The sequence below is a fragment of the Arachis hypogaea genome, chromosome 18 (genome assembly GCF_003086295.3).
Source record: "Arachis hypogaea cultivar Tifrunner chromosome 18, arahy.Tifrunner.gnm2.J5K5, whole genome shotgun sequence".
NCBI classification, from domain to species: Eukaryota; Viridiplantae; Streptophyta; class Magnoliopsida; order Fabales; family Fabaceae; genus Arachis; species Arachis hypogaea.
In genome coordinates this window covers 9895166-9916135 of record NC_092053.1, presented here as the reverse complement: position 1 = coordinate 9916135, position 20970 = coordinate 9895166, and the positions used below count along the sequence as shown (strand labels likewise).

At 37.7% G+C, this 20970-nt stretch overlaps 1 protein-coding gene across 1 annotated transcript; it reads right to left on the bottom strand.

Moving 5' to 3' along the window:
- Positions 1 to 3336: 3336 nt before the first annotated feature.
- On the bottom strand, positions 3337 to 6848 carry LOC112771116 (probable galacturonosyltransferase 10). The gene is made up of 2 exons (XM_025815745.3): positions 6269 to 6848; positions 3337 to 5187 (listed from the first exon to the last, which is right to left on the bottom strand). The coding sequence occupies exons 1-2, from the start codon at positions 6416 to 6418 to the stop codon at positions 3736 to 3738; spliced, it is 1602 nt and encodes a 533-aa protein (XP_025671530.1). The 5' UTR covers positions 6419 to 6848; the 3' UTR covers positions 3337 to 3735.
- Positions 6849 to 20970: the final 14122 nt, after the last annotated feature.

The following is a 20970-nucleotide window of genomic DNA, read 5'->3' as shown; positions in this document are numbered from 1 at the left end:
TGCCGTTAGTGTTGTTTCCATTGCCAACTTTCAAGTTGAATGAGATTGCACTTTGCACTTCTCTCTTGAATCTGCCAATATATATTATCAAAAACTATTAGTATGCTCTAAACAAAAGCTTCATAAATAAGCAGTACAGAAACAGTACAAGCTTGGTTGAACTCTAATTGGTAAACAGAACAAATTTTTAATCTGCAAGCATTAAAAGTTGGGAAATTTCTCTAGACTTCTAGTCCCCCCCCCCCCCCCTTTTTTTCCCTTCTTCTCCCTTCAAAATTGAACATAATGCTTCATTTTGATTGACAAAACTTAGAAGTTTAAACTATATCTACTCCCCTTTGTCATTTTAGAAAAGATAAAAAAAAAAGTTACCTCAAAGACAGATATGATTTGGAAAAGATCATAGAACTCTTCTAAGAGTTGTTTCTCTTGTGCAACTACTTCTGCTAATTCTGATAGCAGTAAAGCAGTCTCATCAACCTGATGATAAAGCAAATTTTCAATTTCAAGTTTAAGACCTCATCAGTCGAAAACACGACAAGCATAGTGTTTTAACAAACATACTGAAGGTGGGAAACAAGTTAACATTGACGCGATAGAAGCCGTGATATCAGTTGCATGCCGTAGAGTGATTGATGTTGATTGTAAGTCCACCTATAAGCATAATAACTTTGTCAACAGTTCTTCAAATAAGAAGGAAATATTGCTATTTTAATACGAATCTAACACATCATATTTAGTCATGGTTACAACTTAAGGGAACCCTGCTAACTTCTTTTCATAATACTTTTTTTTTTATCCCCCTTACTTTATTGTAAGTGCAGCTAGATGCAAAGTATTAGATTTCTATCTCTTGTGGTGTTGATTTTCTTTTCATCTATGCAAGAATTGTTCATCATAGAGAATGTAGTCATACCTTTGCACCTTCCAAGAGGGGAATTCTACAGATAACAGAATACAAACTCTCTTTGATCTTGGTAATTGCTGACGAGTGTTGCCTTTCCAAACCTCCCCAAGTCTCCAACAGTTTCATCTGTCAATATGCATATATGTATATATATGTTTCTATATATCAGCCCAGATGAAGAATAACATGACTGATGATTCTTAAGATTTAGTACTAACTTGAGAATACAATATGAAATTGAGCTTCATATTAAGCTTCTGTTTGCTGAATTGTATCATCTTTTTTAGCACTGAACTCTGCAGCTTTGTGAGGCCATCCCATGCACATAACAAATTGCTCTAAATCAACAAAGCATCAGCACCATTTCTCAATTGCGCATCTAGAGGAAAATCATTCTTAAGTGTAAGATGAGAGATGAATATAATGTACCTGTGCTTGATTAAAAATGTTTTCATTTACAACTTTGGCTCTAGCATTTGCATACCTCCATTGCATCAACCGATTTTCAAGCAAGCGAAGCTGATGGCCAGCCTCATAATTCCCACCAGAACCCATTGGCGAAGAAGGATTTAACAAGGATTTCTTGCTCTTGAAGAGATCAAAACCCATGGTCAAAAATCTCTCCACTCCTCTAGTCATGATGGGACTACTATGTTGTTTCTTCAAGCTCGAAAAGGACAACGGTTTATCCATGCTTTCAATCGACATGGATGGTGAACTAGTCCTTCCAGGTGACAAAGCCCACTGAGACGTAGAACTCTTGTAACCTGATGTAAGAGAGTTAGCCCTCTTGATGGGGGTTTTCAAGTTGAGTTTCTTAAATAAAATGGAGGAATCATTGGTGTTCATAATATCTACAATGTTGGAATCTGAAGTCCCCTTTCTAGGCCTTGTTTTCATCTCATCACTCATGTACTTGGAGGGAACCTCAACTCCCTTTTCCCTTGAATTCAAACCCATGGACACCTCGCTGTAATCCGATTCTGAATCAACCGAGTTCATGGAGGAAAAAGAGTTTCTCCCTGATGATAACTTTCTGTGCAAGGCATTCTCATCCAAGGAAAATCTTCCAGGAACAATGGAACGGTGTTTCTTCCCATAGCCATTGTTTGAACCATTCTCAAGAGTGCTGCTATTCTTGTTTTTAGTCCTAGAAGAAAAAACAGAACTTGCCTTGTTGGGCTTCTTAGAATCGATCTGTTTGTCATGTTCAAGGTTTTCTATGATCCTGTCCTCGCTGATTCGATCAGCAAGCGTGACAGAGTTTCTCTTAGCAGAAGAAGGCCATAGTTGATGATGGCGTGTGGCAGGGCCTTGTTCTTCGGCGTGCTTGCTGCTGTTGCTGTGTCTTGTTGAACTAGAACCGGTCTTGCGTCGAAGTGGAGAGAGAACTTCACGTGGAGAAGAAGGAAAAGAGTGTTCAACAGAGGTTGTTGTTGGAGATGATGGAAGAAACCGTGAACTCACCTCACGGTTTCTGTGTTGACGAGATTGTTTGGGAGGTTGAAAGGGAACAACTGAAGAGGCACTTGGTGTCTTCATCATCAAAGGCAAACAAAGACAGAAATAATCTGTGATGCAAGTTAGTTATGACAGTTATAAACCAGGGACAGCAAAATGTTAAGTAGCAGTGTTCTATGGCAGCATCAAAAAGTAATGAATATGGAACATAGAAATATGAAGTAGCGTGCATAACATGAATGAATGATTGCACTGTTTTAATGAAAGGACTAAGTTAGTAGAAAATGATGTGCCGAGTGTTCCGGCCCCCCTGTTGTTGCTACCGTAAGGCCGGCACTTTGATGAAAAAACATTCAATTCAATGAGTGCCGACCAAGTGGTAGAACCTTCTAAGTTCTAACTTTGCAACTTGGAAATTAAAAGGGCCTTTCTGTTTGGATTTCTCAAGATTAAATTTAAATTTGAAATTTTAACTGTGTCATTAGTTTATTATTATGTTCCCCTTCAAGTTTTATTTCTTTTGATAGAGGCAAAAGTTGGGAATATTGCAGGCTATATTTCATAACTTAAATATTTGATCTTTCAGAGCTTGATGAGCTCAGGATTTAACATACTTAGGCTTAGGGTGTAGCTCGGTCCAATCCTGGATTTAATTAAACTTGAGGGGCAAATAGCATTTGTGTGCATGCAACCAAAATTGTCCATAATCATTGGGTTGTCCTTTGTATTGGGAAAGACAGCCATAATTTCTTAAATTGGCTAGTCAAGTTTTTTATAAGAGTCCGGTTACAGTGACAGAGACCAAAAATCTGTTGAAACCCACCACATGTGAAAACATATATAAAGCCTGTCATAACACAGGCAATCAGGAATCACATGTGAGAGGGGCAATTGGAAACCCATAAGTAAATAGGTAAGCAAGGAAATTCCTGGCACATTTTGGGGGGTAAAGAAGAGAGCAATAAGACTAGCAACAATGAATGGCAATGGATACTACGTATAACTAGCGGTTAACATCAATCTTTTACTAGAAAAATACAAGAAAAAGCTCTGAATTGATTGATATTGCCTAATACTTGTATCAAATGAACATCTATATGCTACAACGGAAGACTCATAATCAATGTAGACCCCCCAAGTTGCAGCCACTAGGCATGCCTGACCTAAAATTGTACAAGCATTTCTAACTACAAAATTAAAACCTCAATCTGTGCTTGTTCGTGTAAGGGTCATCAAACCTTTCCAGTTCCTCACAAATCAATGCAACTTTCACTGCTGCAATAGAGGATGAAAATAGTCAATGTGTTGATCCTGCTACTCTTTAATCCGAATCTTCCACCATCCATGGTTGGGAGCTCCTACTGAAATCAATGGAAATTGCACTGTTGCAACAAAGGATGAGAGTAGTCAACAAATTTTTCCCAAAGGGGCTTGTACTTCTCAATGCCGATCTTCAACCATGGTTTGGAGTTCCCATTGAAATGAAGTACGGCGCCTCTCTCTATCAACTGAGGATCAACGGTTGTGTAGCCAAAACCCAATACATGCCATGATGGATCCAAGGGCTCCGTTAATCCATAGAAAGTCAACAGTCCAGGGGGCAAGGTTCCAAGTTTCCACAATGTCCGGTCGACATTCTTTTCCTGCCAATAATGGTAGATGCCGGTAACATTCTTTTTCCTCCATTCAACCAAATCAAATACATTCATCCCGAATGCCCATCCACAAGCGTCAGGATCAAAATGTGTATGAATCAGAGGATGGGAATAGTTTAGATATTTGTGATATCTATGAAATGTCTCCATGCATGTTTCCACAGCCCCATTGACGTTGCCCTTCAAGTCAAGGGAGAAAAGACCAGAAAGATCCTTTTGAACTACAACATCATCATCCAAGAACACCACCTTCTTTAGTGCAGGAAATACCTCAGGTATATAAAACCTCAGGTGGTTAAGCATGGATAGATATTTAGGGTTACGGAACTTGATCGGTGTCCTGCCATCGCCACTGTTGCCAGAAAAGTAATAGCTCTGTGTTTCTGTGTCTTGAAGTTGCTTAAGCACAGGAACATAAGAAGCATTTAACCAAATGAAGTCTTCAAACTTTTGAACTTCCACAGTCACCCCACGGAAATCATTCATGGCAAACCATGCCTTCATTGCCGCATAATTTATTTCATCAGTTACAAGGTGGAAAACAATCATATCAGGATTCTTAGAGCTTATCGATGTTGAATTGACAACAACTGAAGTTGCGAGAATATTGTCAGAAAAGACACAAAAATGAAAAAGATTGTTATCCTTAAGTTTCATCTCGACTTGCCTTTTGTCCCTCAATTTATTTTGCAGATTAAGGTTTTTGAACCATTCAGTTGTCAATCGGACACCAAGACAGTATAGACTTTTCGGGACCTCTTCAGCAGCTATTTGTCCATATTTTGAACTCTTTTCAGTCACAGAATTCATCTGTTCTTCAAGCGCTTGAATTTTTGCTTTGAATCGCATGATCATGGTTGCACTGTCATAATGGAGCTGCTGAGCCTGGTATAACAATAATGCCATATCACGGATAGCACTTTCAGATTCTCTAGTTGATAGAGGAACTCGCCTGGTGGCAGCGTTTGAGAGGAGAATTTGTGAATTGCGGATCTGGGCACTTAATTCCCAAGCAAATTGTAAATTATTACTTTCTTTTGCAATCACGACAAAAGCTTTTGCTAGGGATATCTGATCATTAAGTTGTCTGCTCACCGAGTTAGGACTTAACATCTCATCAGTAATATTAAGGCCTTCCATAATCTTATCATGCTTGTAAGTTCTCTGTGCAATCAGGTATAAAATGTTATTAGACAAACAACAATGATCCACCCCCCCAAAAAAACAAAAAAATATAAATAAATAAATACACACACACACACACACAAATCCTTAACTTTGTAATAAGAAATCAGGCTAACAATCTAATCAAGTACATTTTTGCATGACCACGGTATCCTTTCTGGCCAAGCTTGAAATTGCTTGTAGGTCCCATATTTAGAAACAATATTATAATATTTATAGATATTGGCTAGGAGCAGAGGGAAACCCAAGAAAACTTTGACAAGGTGCAATAACTTCATTTGATTCATGTAGCCAACCCTAACTAGTAGGGTAAGACTCTTCTTCTTGCTATAGTTATAGGCTAGGAACAATGAGAGCAATAACTGAAAAAATCACTATTCTCCCTATTGCTAAACAAGGTTTACCAACAAGATGCAAGCATACATACATACACCACTCATATGATCTAGCATAATGATACTACTCCAAACTATATTAACCATCCAAGTCCAGAGATATGTTGAAAAAAGTATGTATTAGTATTGACAGGAAAATTATTCAATCTAGTATTCAATTCAACACCCCCGACCGGCCACTGTAACACACGGATTTCATCCAACAAAATTTTACCTCACGTCAAAAACATCCTAAAAGAAGAGAAATATAGAAAATAAAATATGCAGTGCACATGTCTCATCTCACCAATAGTAACAATTCCTAACTCTTGCACCATACCCTGGATTGGTTAACAACCACCATTCCAATGTTTCCATGCATGCAATTGTAAACTTTTTTTTGACAATTTTATTTTATTTTATTGGGAAAAAGAAAAGCATCTAAAGCCCAAAGGAAAAAAAAAACACAAAATTAGAAACCAAAACACAGGAATTACTTCTTTAAACCCTGCATCCTTTTATTTACTCTGACTAAGATCCCCTAATCCCACTCCTCCTAACCAGTCAATGCAACAAAAGAAAAAGGGCTAACATTCATAATAAAATAAATCATCCATTTTGCTAATTTTCCCTCGCAATTTCCATAAAAAAAATGGCACAAATCTTAAAATGCTAATAATTATTACCTGTGCCAAAGCTGGTCTTGACTCAATCTGGTTCCCTTTGCTGAGAATATAGACAAAGAGGATAACCACTCCACAGCACAATGCCCACCACAACGCATCAGGGATCCTCCTCCTCACCGGCCTCCGAAAATCCGCACCTCTTCGCCTCATTTTCCCGGAAAATGTCTTTCCTTTTCCGGGAAAATAAATTTCAGTTGGGGGAGAGAGAGCAGAAGCACAGAGACAGAATGTTGCAGATCACGAAGTGTTAGCAAGATCTGCAGGCAGCAGCTGGAGCTTCCAGTATTGGATCTGTGAGGTGAAAAGATTCAGACTTGGGAGAATTAATTGGGTTTGCAGCTGTGGGCATGCGTGGTTAAGAAGAGCTTGGAGATCACTAATTGTCAGAGAGACAGCGAAGATAAACAGTTGGGAGATTGTGATTGAGATTTTGATATTGAGTTTGTGGAAGTGGTTATTATCTTGCGCTGATGAAGTAACGAAGGTGCTTCTTCTCTTTTCACTGACGTTGACAAACGGCCATGATCATGCCATCTCAACCGTACCTATTTTCTTCTTTTTATTTTTCATTTTTAATAATGTCGGTCATGTCAACTATCGCTATAGTTATAATGATTTTATACTCGCTTGCTTATTTACATATGCATAAGGCTACCACAAAATATATTTCACAGAATTGCAAAATATCATTTTATAAAAAATTGTGTATAAAAAAAATAAGTGACTTGGTTATTGTAAAGGATTCTAATCGCAATAGAACAATGATTTGTAAAGTTTGATTATTTTGAGTTACAGAATCAAAATAAAATGCGAATATTATTTTATTATCGTGATAATTTTTTTAAAATTTGTATAATAAAATTGTATGCCAAATTTAAAGATATGGAAGTCAGTCTTGGAGGATCTACTTCTAATCCTCATTCTACAGAAAATTTTAAAAAATTGTATCGACAAAAATATCATAATATATGCTCAGATATAAATTTTCATAATATCTATATGATTTTATTTGCATATGGTAGGAGCTTCTTTAAATTTTTCTTAAAATCAGAAATAAGTATTAGTGTACTTGTTGATATACCTATCAAGAGAAACCTCGTTAAATAGCTTCTGAAACTAAATTTTTGTTGGCTCTTCCAAGCATCAATCTAAAAGGAAGTGACTTCCAACTTAGCTATTTTTATGAATACCAAATTAGTGACCGTACATTTTTTAAACGATATGTGAAAATTATGATTTCTAGATGCCACTGTTTAATGTAGCCATAAGAGCCCATTGACTTGAACCAATACTCGTGAAATCTGGCGACATAGTATAATCCAGTCATTGGAAGGTAAAAAATGATGCAACTACATAAAGAAATTTTCTACTGATTTCTCATTCTAGTAATACAACAAATCAGCTATATAAAAAATTAATATTCACATTTACAACATGTACATCTACAAAATATTTAAACATTTTATTCAAATATTTTATTAAACGAGCCTGCTACACATACAAGCTTACAAGTTTACAAGTTGGCCCAGCCCAAATACAACTCACGCGCATGAAGAAGGATTGAATGGAGCGTAACATTCACGCGCTCGCCACTCAAACGGTTACATACGCTACGAGTAATGGCAGACTCTTCCACTTCTTCCACTTCTCAAAGAAATTCGAAGACAAAGCAACCCTTCCATTTTCGAGCGAAAATCGAAAATCAAAATATAGAACTCGTCGCTAACCTTCGAAACCTCCATCAACACACCATCAAAATCTCCATCAAGAATCTCCAGCGAAAACAAAGCAAGAATACTCAAGGTGCGTTACATTACGAACTAGGTTTTACTTTTCTTCTACGTTGTTGTTCTAGGGTTTACTGTTATTCTTCCTTCTTTGTTACACTGTTCTTCTACGTTGTTGTTCTAGGTTCTCCTGTTATTCTTGTTGTTCTAGATCTTCTGGTAACTGATTTTTGGGGGTATATTCCATAGATTGGGGGTGTATATTGCTTGACCTTGTAATGTTGCTTGATATTGAAGCATGTTTGAGTGATACCTGACTGATATATATGGATGTATTTGAATCATATCTATGGGTGTATCTCACTGTTATCAATGGGTGTATCTGACTCATATATATGGGTGTATCTTACTGATATCTTTGGGTGTATTTTTCATTTCAGAGAAAATGGCAGCAAGAAACCAAACAAAAGACCTTAAGTGTGCCACACATCTCCTAAGTGATAAATTCAGAAACATGACTGAGGAGAAGAAGGCGATTGTGAGGGATCTAGGATTCGGTGGGTTGATGCACATCCCACCACTAAGGGTGCATCACCAAATGTTAAGGGAGCTGGCAAACAACTTCAAACTTGGGGAGAACAGACTGGAAACAGGATATGGTTCTTTCAAAATAACCCCAAGAAAGATAGGTCATGCGCTTGGCATCAATGCAACGGGTAACTAGCTCAAAATTATAGGTGTATATTAAGTTGATGCTTGGGTGTATTTAAGGTTGATGCTTGGGTGTATTTGAACCGACTTTGATACTTTGTTGTTTTCCTTTTTGTAGGAAATATGTTTCCTCAGAAAGTCGAGTATAAGAAACTTTCTGAGGATGACAAAATAATTTTTAGAAGATTCCAGGGTAAGACCCTCAAAAGTCTTACCGATGAGATGATGGATATCGGCGTTGGTAACGAAGAGGAACGCCTAATGTTCAAGAGAATTTTCATCCTCTATATACAGATGGCGTTCCTTTTGCCAACGACAATAAACAAAATCTCGTCTGTGCACCTGGCCCCAATTTTTGAGATGAACGGCATCTCGGAGTGAAACTGGGGGGCCATGTTTTGACCTTCATCGTCAAGGGCATCACAGACTACAAGGAGAAAAAGAAGAAGGCAATTGATGGCTGTCTCTTTGCCCTGATGATAATATACTTTCATCTTTCAGAAAACAAAGGCAAGAAGAGGGCTGAAAGACCACCAAAACCATGGATTGCCAACTGGAGTAAGGAGCAGTTGGTCGAAAGAATGAATGCAGAAACAGAGGAAATTTTAGTAAGTTGAACATAATATGTTGGGTGTATATTTATTTATCTGAATGCTGCTAAATAAATTATCTGATGTTTCAGGGGATTGTAAACATGGCGCAAACAAGAGAGAAAATGAAAAAAATAAAGAAAACAGAAAAAAAACAAGAAATCAAGAAAACAAAAAAAAGGAAGGCAAGTTTAACATTGTCTTCAGAGGAAGAAACAACTACTGACAGTGACAGTTCTACCTCTGAGTTAGAGACTCAAGAAGACTCAGAGGATTCAGCAAGAAAACGCCCCAGCAAAAAGGGGAAAAAGTAAGTACCATACTTGGGTGTAATTTCTTTTTCGAGTTGAGTGTATTTTGTGGAACCATTTGGGTGTATTTTGTTGATCATGTTGGGTGTATGTAGTTTATTAAGCTGGGTGTATTTCGTTTGCTGCGCTGGGTGTATATTGTCCATTCAGTTGGGTGTATCTTGTGCATTCATTTGGGTGTATTTTATATCTTTAGTATGTTCTAAATAATGATTGTTTGCCTTACAGAATGGACTCCAGAAAAAAAAAGAAGAGTCAAGAGGAGTCAGATTCTGATTCAGAATCTGAATCTGAATCAAGTGATGAGTAATATTCTGAAATTATTACTCCTTTCTTTTGGCTTCATTATAAAGATTTCATGTATTAACTGAAGTGTCTCTTATTAACTTATAGAAGCGAAAAATCATCACCAGCGGAGAAGGAAAAGAAAAAGAAAAAGACAAAAACAACACCAAAAAAGTAAGCACTTCTTTGGATAAATATTCTGTGATAAAATTACTTTTTTATTTCTGATTCATACTTTTTTTTTTCACCCAAAACACAACCAAAAAAGAAAAAAGTTGTTGTGGAGGATTCATCTCCTGAAGAACATCAATACTTTGATGGGTACAGTACCTCGTTAGCTATATTACCGTCTATCATCGTAATTATTTTTGTTAACATCTTCTTTTATAAATGTAGTGAGACATATGAAATATCAAGTGAAGAACTAGATGAATTGCTAAGGGGAAACGTTGAAAAATCTGCTGCAGAGGGGTATGTCTTGTTGGGGTGTCTATTTCAGATTTTGGTGTGTTTTCTTTGCTAATAATTGTTTCTTGTTTCGCAGGGAAAACCAAGCTGACCTGCGATCGACAGAAGGTCGCTATGTCTCCTCTGAAACGTAAGAAGATTTATTTAATAAAGTCTTGTTATCATGATTTGGGTGTATTTTGTGGAACCATTTGGGTGTATTTTGTTGATCAAGATGGGTGTATGTTGTTTATTAAGTTGGGATATTTCGTTTGTTGTGTTGGGTGTATATTGTCCATTCGATTGGTTGTATCTTGTGCATTCATTTGGATGTATTTTATACATGTATCTTATTTTGTCTGAATAACATGAAATCTGTTTAGAATACCGGCTGTGAACTTGGGAAGTGATGATCCTTCCTCTCAAGGACGCACAGAACAGAGTAGTGTAAACCAGCCGTCAAAGAGCATGTAATTTCTCTTTCAGATAACCGTTACTTTTGTTCTTCTATTAACTTCTACTTCTAATTCTATATATATTTTTTTTAGAAAAAAAACCCTTTATTATTTTATTCAAGAAAAAAAAGGCAGGAAAAAAAAAGCAAAAACTGCAAGTATGTAAGTTCTCAAAAAACAAAGCCTATCTTCTTTTTGAATTGTTCGGGTGTATTTTTTGACTTTCTTTGGGTGTATTTTAGGTTGAGTCCAGCGGATTCGAATATGATGGTTGTGAGGGAACAGACACCGTCGGATGCGCTTGCAATGTGAGTTTTCCAAGAATATTTCAACCTTATAACCTTATTATTTTCAAAGGCGTTGTTAACCTTTTATTTTTCTTCTTGTTTAGAGTCCCGATTCAAGTTTTTGTGCCGGCGTCCCAAACAACCACTGTGCTGGAACTTCAAGAAACACCTGAGACAGATTTTGAACCAACCCCTCCGCTACAGATTGAAGGAACTATAGAAACGTAAGAAATAGTATTGGGTGTATATTTGTTTAGAGTTTGGGTGTATATTTGCTAACAGTTTGGGTGTATATTGTTCCTTGTTAGTTTTTTTTACGCCATTATTAATTTTGTGTAACTGTGCAGCACTCCTGAACCCCCCCAACAACTTCAAGAAACCACACCCACGCTTCCCCCAGCTCCATCTAAAATGTAAGTTCATCAGACTAAAATCAATCTTTGCTTATGATCCGTATATTCTTACTCTTATAATACATTATACATGATGACGCAGTCATCCAGACGCAGAAGACGTTGCTGCCCTGATGATGATGGCACGGACAGTATCCTATGTTCCTAAAACAGATCCAGTGCCATCATTCAGCCTTGGCTTGACTAATTCAAGCCAGGAGGGAGCGTCAACGCAGGAGACAGAAAGGGCAAAATCTCCAGAAACTGCAAATTTGCTAGAACAATTAGACGATTTGGTACAAAAAATAGCAAGCAGTGCGGCGAAAGAAAAAAGTAAAAGTCCACAAATTCAAAGGGAGACTGGGGGAGAAAGTTCTGGGAAGTTTGAAACTCCTGAGGGAATAAATCAGATTACGGATGATATGAAAGAAAAGTGCTACATCTGGGGGACGCGACTGAAGACATACGCAGATGGCAGTACTAACGAGTATGACCACATGTGCACTCTGATTGCCCAAGATAATTACATTTTATATAGAATGCACCTTGCATCCCTCCAGGCAGAAAGTTATATAGAATCTGAGGTAATATTAGAATAACATTAATGTTTTACACCAAAGTTTACTGCAATGTTTATTAACGTAAATTGATTTTGGCATATATTTCTAGATTATATCTGCCATGTGCCACATCCTCAACCGGAAAAATGATAAAAGGTTTCAAGAACAAGTATACTGTCTGCCCCCGATATTGTGGTAAGTTGTGTAGCCATTTGGGTGTATTTAAATTATTTACTTGGGTGTATTTTCAGTATTTCATTTTTTGTTTCGCAATTGTTGCAGAGCATGGCCTTTTCGAAGCACCCAAATGGGGAATTCATATCTCCGAAAACCAATAAAGAATTCAGGGTGGAAGACTACCCGAGTTTTATTCCCTTCATAGATGCAAAAAAAAAACTTCTCATCCATATGTAAGTTTTCATTTGCTAAATTTGTTAGTACCGTTCTTTACTTATATGCTAAATAAAATAACACACTGTTGAAATGTGGCAATCCTTCAGATTTTTGCACCTGTTTGCTACTCGGGCCATTGGTGGTTATGGGTTATTGATACAACAAAGTGGAGATGTCGTATACTTGACCCGCTACACAAGAAAGCTCCAAGCGATGAGAGAAAGCAGCTTAATAAATTCACTGTAAGTTGCCTCTGTGTTCTTTACTTTAATAGATAGGTCTATTTCAGTTCAATATAAGGTGTATGTATGTTTTTCTTTAGGTGTAATTATGTTCTCTTTTGGGTGTAATTTCTTCGTCGGGTTGGGTGTATTTTGTGGAACCATTTGCCTTTGTATCTTGTGCATTCATTTGGGTGTATGTTGTTTATCAAGTTGGGTGTATTTCGTTAGTTGTGTTGGGTGTATATTGTCCATTCAGTTGGTTGTATCTTGTGCATTCATTCGGGTGTATTACTGATTTGTTTTGGTATTTAAGGGATATGTATTTTCAAGATTGAGAGCATATGCTGGCGGGGAACCTCTGCAGAAAGACGAGAAGGAGAAGGAAATTAAAGCATCATATGTTAAAATATCAGGCCAAAAATCAAGGTATAAATTTGTGACTCTGAACATTAAACTTTCCTAAATGAGATTTGTAATTTATTTTCTTCGTTTTCAGCTATGACTGCGGTATCTACGTTATGAAGTGGCTTGAGTTAATTGAGCTGGAAAACATTAAAAAGGGGAAGTATGAATGGGATAATTGGAAACAGGTAACTGTCTTTAGAACTATATAACTCTGTATTACTTTACTGAATTAATATTGCTGTTTAAACAGAATATACTTTTTAATTGTAGGAGGAGGCAGACCACTATAGAGTGGAGTATGCTTCGCGGATACTATTCAGTGAGATGAATAAAGAGAGAGATCAGGCAATTAGAGAGAGTAATGCTATAAGGCTGTCGAAGCCATCCTCTGTATTATTGAGTCCGTTTTGTCAGATAAATTCTGCTGATATAGAAACTGCGTAATCCAACTGCTGGGTAGTTTGTAAATTGAACAAATGCTGTAAATATTTGCCATTTATCAACAACTTCTATTCCATGTATATTTTTTTCCATAATTAAACTATCTGTGCTGTATTACAGGTGGTAAAATATGAAGGAAAAAATCAAGGCATATATAAACGCAAATTATAAACTTTTACACCCAACGCAAGTGTAATAATACACCCAATATTGCATAAAATATACACCCAAACTGTCTGTGCTGTTAAACTGTTTGTGCTGTATTCAAAATGTATGAATTACAGGTACTAAAATATGAAGAAAAACATCAAATCAAATATACACTCATAACCTGCGAATTTTTACACCCAAATAAAGTTGAACATACACCCTGAAATCTATCCCCCCCTGATGCTTTGAGACTAAAACCCTGAACCCTAAACACTTAAAACCTAAACCCTTACCCCTAACCTGTAAACCCTAAAACACAAATATTATATATATGTATCTATATGTAAATTGTGAATTAACAAAAATACACCCAAAAGCACAGTGCTTCTACACCCATATTCTGAAAAACTATACACTCAAAGAGTTACCCCCTGCTGCTGGTACCCTGAACTGATAATTCATAACATGTCCTTGATATTGGCTAGAATTTGAATGCACCGCTGATGCAGCATCAAACAGGTTTATCTGAATATAACACTCACATATTAGCTAAACTATTAACGAGAAAAATAAACTCAATCGCCACAAATTTAAAGAACATTACTTTTACCTCGCTTAAAACTTTCGTCTTCTTCTTCTTTGTGGCATTTGCGATCTGTTTGTCTAACTTTGAACCTAGCCTATTTTTTGGACGTCCTCTTGTTCGAATCCTTGGCGGGCTTTGAAGCTCGTTAACAGATTCCAAGTTGGCGTCTTCGTGGGATAAAGAAGATGTCCCCTTCCTTTTGGCTTTTAAAGATTCCATCTCAGCCATGACGTTATCGTACGCACAGTGCAGAATTACAGTCAACTCCTCTGATTCGGATGCAAATTCGCAAATATTTTGCGAACGAAAAACCAATTGGTCGAACCTCTTGCTTCTTGGCTCCATCAGTGGCTCGTCGTGGCTGCTCTTGATGTGTGTGTGTCGCCTCTTTACCTTCTTGCTCCATCGTTCCAGTATATATCTAGGTGACACTTGGCTTACTTGTTCGAAGCTTAATACGCTTAGTGCGTGACGGCACAGTATCCCTCTCGACTCAAATAATAAGCATTGGCATTTTACCTCGGCTGCGACTGAGTCGTAAGTAACCACAAACTTGTTGAATATTGAGCTGAAAACTTGTTCTCCGACTTCGTATACTGAATAGCCTAGAGCGGAATTCGTTAATCTGGTGATGCAATTCGCCTTTCCTCTGAATTGCGCTTGGACTTTCCTAAACTTTTGATGAGTGTACGCATCTTGAAACTGAGCTTCAATGGAGGATTTGGTTGCACACGGTATGACCGTATGAAAATCTGCAGCATCTGATTCTCTCTCTGCTTGCTCCCTGCTTCCGAGGCAATTATCGTATTGTTTGACGAACTGAATAAGCGAGCTGTTCCGGGTGATATACTTGTTAAAAAATGAATGCATGATTTCGCTCCTTTGTGTGCTTCTCATCCCTGTCCAGAAGTGGTGATCCAGATAGATAGGAACCCATATGTGACGGTCTTCGTACAGATCTGCAGAATACACCCAAACACAGACTATAAATACACCTGAGAGAACATGCAATTTACACCTCTGCTGCAGATTTTAAAAAGACATTACCTGAAAGCCACTTGTTGTCCGTAAGACCAAAATTCAGCAGAAAATCATTCCAATTCCTATCGAATGAGTCTTTGCTATGAGAGTTCCAAACAACTTGGCTCATTTCTTGTTCAATATCGGCATGTCCCTTGTACCCGTTTAATTTGCTTGGAATCTTCTTCATGATGTGCCAAATACACCAACGGTGAATTGTTGTTGGAATACAGGCCTCTAAAGCCCTTTTCATTGATGCGCACTGATCGGTGAGAAACCCTTTCGGAGCGTTTCCTCCCATGCAACGAAGCCAGCATTGAAATAACCATTTGAATGATTCAATTTCTTCGTTCTTCATCAAAGAGCATCCGAGAAGTGTTGACTGACCGTGGTGATTCACCCCGACAAAAGAACCACAGACCAAATTATACCTAAAACAAATTACCATAGTGCAGAATCAAAATCATTAGGTACACCCCAACACATGCTTCGTATACACCCAATGAAACAGCCAATATACACCTCTGCTGCGGATTCCTAAAAATACATTAATTTAGCATCATAAACAGGGGCAGTTTGTTACCTGTTTGTATTGTAGGTGGTGTCGAATGAAATGACATCTCCGAAATACTCAAAGGCAGCTCTGCTTCTTGCATCGGCCCAAAAAGCCAGCTTAATCGATTGATCCTCCTCGAGTTCGAGCTCAAAAAAGAAATTCAGATTCTTCTCTTTCATTCTTAACAAATATTTCCCGAATTTCTTTGCATCTTCTTGTTTGGAAACATTCCGCACTTCCCTGGTAATGTAATTCCTCACGTCCTTTTCGAAAAAATTTAACTCGCGGTGACCCCCGGCAGCCGCAACAAATGATTGGTAGGTTTTGCTTGGTCTGATACCGGCCTCCTCGTTATTCTCTATTGTACGACAAATGGACATGCTTAGTTCCCTGTGCTGTTTGAGCATCTCTGCTTTACTTGGACAGCAGGGGTGTGAATGATCCAGCATAACCTTTGAAATGATCCAAGCATCGACATCCTTCAATGTGTGTATATAAATTCTTGCAGGACAGTTTAAACCGGCTGTCGGATTGGTCTTCTCGGTCGGAGATATTTTAGATTTCCATTTTCCCTCTCTGCTACATGTAATCAGTTGATTCTTAATCTCGTTTTCCTTCCTATTTGTGCACCGAACTCTTGTAGAGAAACCTGCAGCCTTGGCGTAGTTCCTGTAAAATTTTCCAGCATCTTCAAGGGTGGTAAAGGTCATTCCAACCTTCGGAACAAGCTCGTCATCAACAACTGAGAGAGGCTGCACATTACACCATGTCAAAAACTGTAAATACACCCATAGATATGATTCAAATACACCCAATTATGTCTAATATGATATACCAGAACCGCAACATCTCAACTAAAATGACAATAAATCCATAAACTGTAAATACACATGCTGCAGAATACACCATGTTAAAAACTAAAAACACACCCAATCATGTCTGATATAATACACCTGAACAACAACAACTCAATTAAAATAACAAAAAACCAGTAAAGTGTAAATACACCCACACTTCTAGGAAAAATACACCCAAAAAAGACCTGATCTACACCCGAGCGTCTGCTATAAATTCCAGATAATTAATCAAAACTAATACATTGAATCGACAAATTCATGTTAACGTGTTAGTTTCACAGGCGATGTTCAACAATTTTTCAACTACACAATGCTATACAAATTACTGCAAGAAAATTCATACTAATCCTATGTAAATCAAATCTCAGGAACTTCGTTAGATTCAAATTCATAATCCACTTCGCCTGGATTCAGCTGAGGTTGAATGATCCATTATCTTCAAAACGAGTTCAAACTTTGATTTCAGAAAACAACAAATCAAAATAGAAAACGAAGCTCGAGTTGCACAGAGAGAGGAGAGTAACGTAAACGAAGAACATACCAGTGAGAAAAGGAGAGGAAAAGAACGATGGAGAAGAAGGAGGGAAGACGCGCGAGAAGAAGAACAAGCAAATCTCCAAATAACGAAAACGAAGAAGGAAACAAATCTTTTAAATTTGGTAGTTAGATATACGCGGGATCTTATATAGCGCGTGTATACAACGTATGTGTAGCAGCGCATTTTTTTGTTTTATTGCTTAATGAACTTGTAAAGTATACAAACCCTAATGGCTTGTATGCAGAGCTTTTCTGTTTATTAAAAAAAATATACAACCTTATTACAAAGCTAAGATATAATCTCAATCAATCATATATATTTTAAAATTTTAATAGATATCTAATATAATATCCTTTAAGTATAAGTCATTATTAACATATTATAATCTAACAAAAATGATAAAAATAAAAATTACTTGATTAACCTATCATTTATGAATCCAGCCACGAGTAATATCATTTAACCAATACAACTAATTCAAATAATTCATTATGTAGTTTTTTTTTTTTTTTTTTTCTATTTCCCTCCTTCTTTCTTTCTCTTTTTCTCTGTGGATGTGGTTGTTTTCTTTCTTTGTCAAACAAAATACTAAACCGTAACATACCAAGATAATTTCATCATTGTATAACTCAACCTAAATCGTGGTAATCACTTGGGTAATTAATTTTTCATTCCACCGGTAAATCACGACACGTTTAGGGTGTGTTTAGTTTGTATTTTTATTTTTTGTTTATATTTGATATTTTTTGTTTTTTGAATGTTATAAAAAAAATAATAAAAATAGTAAAATTTTATTTTTTATTTTTATCTCTTTTTTTTGTAATTTTTAAAAATAAAAAATATTAAAAATAAAAATACAAACTAAATGTATGTCGAGTTTTATAAAATCCACTACTTCTACTACTAAATCGTAGCTTTGCTTAGGGTTTTATGGTTGTCTACCTCCCCTACTAAATCGTGGATTGGACCAGGTTTTTGGACCGTCTATTTAGTTAGTAAATTATAGAATTTAGTTGAATTTTAGGACTTTTAAAGACACACTAAATCGTGAGACTACTTAAGATATTAGATATACATTAAAACAATTTAGTAGTGCATTAAATAAAGAAAAAAAAATCCAACTTAATAATTAAACCACGTTCATTTCAATATGTCCTGAATGTCCCAAACTGAAAATTGCAACGTCAAAGTCCCAATATTAATTTCTATATAAATTGAATTGAGTGAATTTGATTTAGCCTAACACGTAGTAAATCAAATCCAGTTGATTCGAATTAAGTGAAAAAAGAATTTGAATGCAAATCGAATTACATTTGTGGTAAAAAAAATTGAATAAATCGAATTTAGTAAATTCGATTTCAGAAAACATGTAAATCGAATTAACACGATTCGATTTAGCCAACGAATTTCAAAACCAACATAAATCGAAACCATTTGATTCGATTTGATGGTTTTGTAAATCGAACTTACTTGTTTCGATTTACATGCATTTGGCGTTGAGCATAATTCGAATAAAATTGATTCGAATTCCTTGGTTGTTCGCTATATAAACAAACCGAAATCACTTGATTCGAACTCAGAAACCTCATACCCCACCACCCAATTCTGAGATTCTCTGAAAGCAACTCGGGAACAACCGAATCTGCATGCATGGAGGACAATCTAAATCGTCTGTATCGACTGGATGGAGTCACGCATATTGCTGGAGCCGTCCACCTCGAGGTTAGTGTTTTTTAATATTTAATTTATTTTTAAATAAATTAGTAGTTAGTTAGAACTGTTAGTGTGGGATTTTTAAAATAAATTCAGAAATAGATATTTGAATTTAGTCCATGTCAGACTTAGTGAGTCATTAACTATAGAATAGGGTTAGCTGTAGAGTAATGAACAGGGTTAAGTACTGGTTTTTATGTTTGTTAATAAAAAGAACATGTTTTTATCATATTAGTAATTTTTTTGTTAATACGAAGAATTGGATCGTGAGTAATGTAGTGGTTAGCGTTTCTATCTATAAAAGATTGGTAGGGATTCATTGTAAAAATATTTGCAAAGTGATGGCATGCAATGTTGAGGTAACTAGAAATTTTGATGCATTGAGAGGTTTTTTGTGACGAATGTGAGTAGTCATCTTCTATTCTTATGCAGCCCCATCAATGCATCAACAGCATGAGACGACAGCACGGTATGATGTTGGATGATAGGATTGTTCCTTACTTGCAGATGGCTGGTCTATACCATCTTGCAAGATTGAACGAGAGTTGGTTTCGGTTGAACGAGCCGTTGGTCAGCGCCTTCGTAGAAAGATGGCGCCCTGAGACGCATACATTCCACATGCCATTTTGGGAGTGCACGATAACCCTACAAGATGTAGCGTACCACCTTGGTCTCCCGATTGACGATTAGTATGTTAGCGGATGCCTGACAAACTTTTCACGATTTATAAAGGGTGGCCGACCACCATGGGTGTGGTTTGAGGAGCTGCTCGGGGTATTGCCTCCTGCGAACTGCATCGACAAGTTCACAGTGAAGTGAACATGGTTTGAGGAGACATTTAGTGAGCTTCCACAGGGGGCAGATGACGAGACGGTTAAGAGGTATGCCCGTGCGTACATCATGATGCTCATATCGACGTAGCTCTTTGGGGACAAGTCAGGTACCCGCCTCCACATCCGATGGCTGCCGTACGTCGCGAGGTTGGAGGGCATGGGTCAGTATAGTTGGGGTTCTACTGCGTTGTCATGGCTATACAGGTGCATGTGCCGTGTGGCAAACAGAAATGTCGTCAAGTTGGCTAGTCCACTGCAGCTTCTACAGTCGTGGATCTTTTGGAGGTTCCCTGGATTCCGGCCAGACGGATATGATGTTTTCCATTGGCCGTTGGCCTCAAGGTAGTCTCTATTTAGCCATGCGAACTATTTTCCATTTTTTAGCATTTAAAATTATTGTTAACTAAATGTTGTGGTTATCAGATGGGGAGGTTATCAGCCGAGATTGAATGACAAAGGGCCTCGTGTCGCGATTTGGAGACTGAGGATTGATTTTCTCCAGCTGGGGGATGTGTGTATTTCCATGTTCATGTTGTATTTGTAGATTTATTAGTCTATGTTGACTAACAATTTGAACTTGAATGCGCAGTTTCTATGGATGCCATATAACCTGGCGGAGGTCGTGCAGGCGGTACACCCCGAGATCTTAGAGCAACGCCATATGACTTTGTGGAGGGCTGCGACAGCGTTGATCTATTTCGCTGCCATTGAGTGGCATCCGATAGATCGGGTTCTTCCTCAGTTTGGTGGGGTTCAGGGTCGGCCACGTGTTGCCCTAAACATAGATTTTCTAATGTCAAAGGATGGGAGGGGCGGAGATCGTTGGTTTCCGTTGACACTGCAGAGTTGGCACATTCATTGGTCCGACAGGGCGCAGCACGTGTTACAGTTTGATATCGTACCTGATACAGGGCCTTCTCATGAGTACCTTGATTGGTGGTATCAGCACGGCAGGAGGTTTTTATCGCCTGAGCTCATCCTAGGTGACCCTAGGGCAGCTGCGATACCAGCTCAGGCGATTGAGCGAGGCCCCGGACGAGTCCTGGTCATGGACCAGCTGCCTGATGTTCCGGACAACCGTAGGGTCGCTAGGAGGCAACGTGTTGGGACTCAATCTAGCCAGCGTGAGTGGATTTGGCTGGAGGAGGCCATTGATATCATGGAGGGGAGGGGACGTGGGAGGCGAGGTGGGAAGGGTCGTGGATGAGGTGGAGTCAGAGG

Excerpts from the sequence above, each read along its gene's own strand:
- LOC112771116 (XM_025815745.3), bottom strand. The coding sequence starts at position 6,418 with ATGAGGCGAAGAGGTGCGGATTTTCGGAGGCCGGTGAGGAGGAGGATC. Across the intron at positions 5,188-6,268 it reads CAAGACCAGCTTTGGCACAG|AGAACTTACAAGCATGATAA; the intron begins GTAATAATTATT and ends CTGATTGCACAG.